The 4,182-nt window shown below is 58.3% G+C and overlaps 1 protein-coding gene across 1 annotated transcript; it reads left to right on the top strand.

The window, feature by feature from the left end:
* The first annotated feature begins 1,902 nt into the window (after nt 1-1,902).
* On the top strand, nt 1,903-2,835 carry LOC136493924 (uncharacterized). The gene has a single exon (XM_066490046.1). It carries the CDS (start codon nt 1,903-1,905, stop codon nt 2,833-2,835), a length of 933 nt encoding a protein of 310 aa, XP_066346143.1.
* Nucleotides 2,836-4,182: the final 1,347 nt, after the last annotated feature.

The following is a 4,182-nucleotide window of genomic DNA, read 5'->3' as shown; positions in this document are numbered from 1 at the left end:
ATACCCATGAAACGAGTTCAGTCTCTTTCATCATTATTACGTTGCCACCTCAGCCAATTTGTCTACGTGGAACCTCATTAAATGACTATGAAACGCTGGTGAAACCTACGTTGAGACTGGCCTTAGTGCAGATTGTCGTAAATATTCACGTAACCACGTAATTATTTAATATACTATAGGTTTGTTTTTCCCTTTAGTATTCTCGTAACACTTGCACGCAAGTTTACACTAGCTTCATGTATATTCTCGTAACCCATCTATCCATGCGCATCGTGAAGCATGTTGATTGTGCCGCTAGGCTCGCATGGCCGCATGCATGAGCTGGCTTGCTTTGCATAATTACTCCGGCTGGATCGGATTAGCATCAGGGGTGCGGTCGGATGGTCTGGCAACAGAATCTATTAGGTAGCTAGCTCCTGTGAATTATATTTATATATATATATATATATATATATATATATATATATATATATATATATATATATATATAAAATAAAAGAGTGAAGGAATTGAAAAATAGCTCTTACCTAAAGTTTTATACCCACCTTATTTGAGACCCTTGGATGATTTATATCTTTAAATCTAACGGTAGATGTTAATCTAATGGTGGACCATGTATGTAAAAAAAGTCTTACAATCATGTTTTACACGTTCCTGCCACGTAAAACCACTCCGTCGCCCTCCCTCGCTATATTTTTTTTTACCAAATAGTTCTCCAACCCGCTCGCCTTACCCACATTGCCCCTCCCAGAGTATCGACCACCCAGAATTGTTTTTCGTGGTTGTCCTATATTTAAAGAATCAATAATAAAATTGGATTTTTCACTCACGTAATCCTCTTCATGTAGTCCTAGAATAAAACCTCACGTATACCGGGCCTCGGCATGGACTCACGTACACGCAGCAGGAAGATCAGAAAGTCCACCACCTCCTTCCGGGCCTCCGCTTACAGCACGTGCCGTGAACGCGGCCGACGGCCGGCGCCACCTTCGCATCTGTAGTTGTGGACCTACCGTCGTGAACCCATGAAATAGAGCGCGGCAAGGAGACGCAAGCTGCTGGAGCCACCACTGGACTCGTCGAGTAGGAGCCGAAGGCGCCCTTGTCGCCTCGCAGCCGAGAAGGAGGGCCTGCCCTGGCGGCCTCTGGACGGCGCGACCAGCAACGACAACCGGCCCGGCGGCGCGGCCCTGCCCCGGCGGCCAGCAGGCATCACGGCCAGACCCGGCGCAGCCCTGCCCCGGCGTCCAGCGGGCGGATCTACCAGCTCCGGCGGCTAGCCCCGGCGGAGGTGCTCTGCCCGGCACAACTTCTTCCCTGGCGGCCAGCCCTGGGCGGCGCGGCCGGCCCCGACGGCGGTGTTGGCCTCATTCAGTAGTTCAGTCCAGTTTCAGAGTTTCAGTAGCTAGTCTTAGTCTTCAGTTTCAGTTAGCGTTTTTTCAGTTCAATAAACTGAACTCGGACTTAGCCAAAGCCGGGTGCGTCATGTACGGGTCTGATGCATGCTGTGTTCATGCAGAGACTCTCCTTCTTTCTAGCAGTAGTGGTTCTAGACGCACGCTTCGCTCTCATCCGTGGGATGGCGCGGGTCAGTAGGAGGTCGTGGCGTGCGCGTCGTAGTTGCCGTGGTGATCGGCATGGCTCCAGTCGTGGGATGGCACGACACTTGATGGAGCGTGAAGATCTCAGCGTCCTAGTAACTTTTAATAGGTTGTTGAATAGAGTCAGAAAAACTACGCGCTGTTGCGGCACCAAAATTTCCTCTCGCTGTTCGCGTGTGTGTGCGTTCTCGTTCTGAGTGTGCAGTTGAGTGATTGATCAAGCGTCGGCGGCGGGCGTCGAGCTGTGAAGACAACAATTGGCATCAGAGCCATAGGCGAGTGATCCAGGCGATCGGGGTGCATGGCGTCGCCACCGCGAACCCGCGGACGTACATCGTCGGCGGATGCGAAGGAGAAGAGGCCGGGGAGCGGCGACAAGTCCCCGCGGCGTAGGCGGTCACCAACCCGCTCGCCGCGCCGTTCGCGATCGCGTCACGGGCGCCGTCCACGGCGTGGAAGGGATGGCGTCGTCGAGCGCGTCGTCCGGGAGACATCGGGCTCCGGCAATTGGCCGCAGCTCACGAAGACCAACTACGACTCATGGTCGATGCTCATGAAGCTGAAGCTGCAGTCGCGCTACCTCTGGGAGGCGATCAAGGGCGACGACGACGACATCGACCACCACGACGAGCGGTCTGCCATGGAGGCGATCTGCTCCGCCATCCCCCAGGAGATGGTGCTCACCCTCGGCAACAAGCGCACGGCGAAGGAGGCGTGGGAGGCGATCCGCACCATGCGCCTCGGCGACGACCGCGTGCGCAAGGCGACGGCTCAAAGCCTTAGGGCGGAGTATGAGCAGATCGCCTTCCGCGATGGTGAGTCGGTTGAAGATTTCGCCCTCCGACTGTCTAATCTGGTGCAGCGCTTGGAGATGCTTGGCGATCCAGAGCCGGAACCCAAGGTGGTTGCCAAGTACCTCCGCGTTGCGCGGCCAAGGTACCGGCAGCTCGTAATCTCCATCGAGACGCTCCTCGACATCAATGAGCTCTCGATCGAGGAGGTCACGGGCATGATCAAGACGGCGGATGACGGGCATGACGTGGGCGGCAAGACCGGGTCATCCACCGCACGGCTCAACCACACCGAGGATGAGCTGGTGGAGCGCATCGTGAACCGGCTCCAGATCTCGGGCGCCGGTGGATCAGGCGGTAAGCGCCCGTCGAACGCGTCTCAGCGGCGTGGGCGCTCTGGCGCGTCGTCCCATGGCGGGGGCGGCAATGGTAGCTCTTCCTAGGGCGGGGGGACCAGTGGTGCCTCCAAACCACTGTCCGGCGGTGGTGACAAGAGAAAGAAGAAGCTGGCCGGTGACGAGTGCGCCTACTGCGGCAAAACCGGGCACTGGGCCCGCGAGTGTCGCAAGAAGAAGCGGGATGAGCAGGCGCACGCTGCGGAAGCCGATGAAGAAGGCGCACTGCTGATGGGGATCACCACGATCTCCGGCGATGTGGCTGCCGCACCATCTCGGGAGGAGCCGGTCGCCGTGTCCGAGGAGGCGGTGCATGTGCCGGTGCACGACGAGTGTGCGCGTGCACGCTGGATGTTCACCGATGAGGCGACGAGTGCGGTGAACACCACGGCGTTCGTGGCGCTGGCCACTACGACGTCGAGCAAGGAGGTGCACATCCAGGAGGACAAGTTGTTCGTCCAACTCGGGGAGAAGCAAGGCGATGGGCGCACGAGGTGGATCCTCGACACGGGCGCCACGAACCATATGACCGGGGAGCGGTCGGCCTTCTCCGACCTCGACATGGGCGTGCACGGGACCGTCAGGTTCGGGGACGGCTCGGTCGTCAACATCGAAGGGCGCGGCACGGTGCTGTTCAGTTGCAAGAATGGCGAGCACCAGAAGCTGGCAGGCGTGTACCTCATCCCCAAGCTCACGGCTAACATAATTAGCCTTGGCCAGCTCGACGAGAATCACTACAAGATCCTGATCGAGGACGGCGTGCTGCGTGTGTGGGATCAGCGGCGGCGTCTTCTGGCCAAAGTCGTCCGCACGGCAAACCGGCTGTACACCCTCGACATCACCATCAGTACACCGGTGTGCCTGGCGGCACATGCCGACGACATCGTCTGGAGGTGGCACGCGAGGTATGGGCATCTCGGCTTCCACGGCCTGAAGCTGCTGTCGAGGAAGGACATGGTGTGTGGTCTTCCTGCGGTTGACCACGTGGAGCAGGTGTGCGAGAGCTACCTCGCCGGGAAGCAGCGCCGGCAGCCGTTCTCGGAGGTGAGCAAGTTCCGGGCGTCCCGGTCGCTGGAACTCGTTCACGCGGACCTGTGCGGTCCGATCACACCGGCCACACCGGGCGGCAAGCGCCTGTTCCTGCTCGTCGTGGACGACCGGAGCCGGTACATGTGGCTGGTCCTACTGGCGTCCAAGGACCAGGCCGGGACGGCTCTAATTCAACTGCAGGCGCGTCTGGAGAAGGAGGCTGGGCATAAGCTGGGGACGCTGCGCACGGATCGTGGCGGCGAGTTCACGGCGCGGGTGTTCGAGGAGCACTGCGCTGATCAAGGCGTGCAGCGCCACTTCACCGCACCGTACACACCTCAGCAAAACGGTGTGGTGGAGAGGCGC

The sequence above is a fragment of the Miscanthus floridulus genome, chromosome 11 (assembly GCF_019320115.1).
Source record: "Miscanthus floridulus cultivar M001 chromosome 11, ASM1932011v1, whole genome shotgun sequence".
Lineage (NCBI taxonomy): Eukaryota > Viridiplantae > Streptophyta > Magnoliopsida > Poales > Poaceae > Miscanthus > Miscanthus floridulus.
Note: the sequence above shows the minus strand (reverse complement) of the source record. Positions and strands in the feature narration are given on the sequence as shown.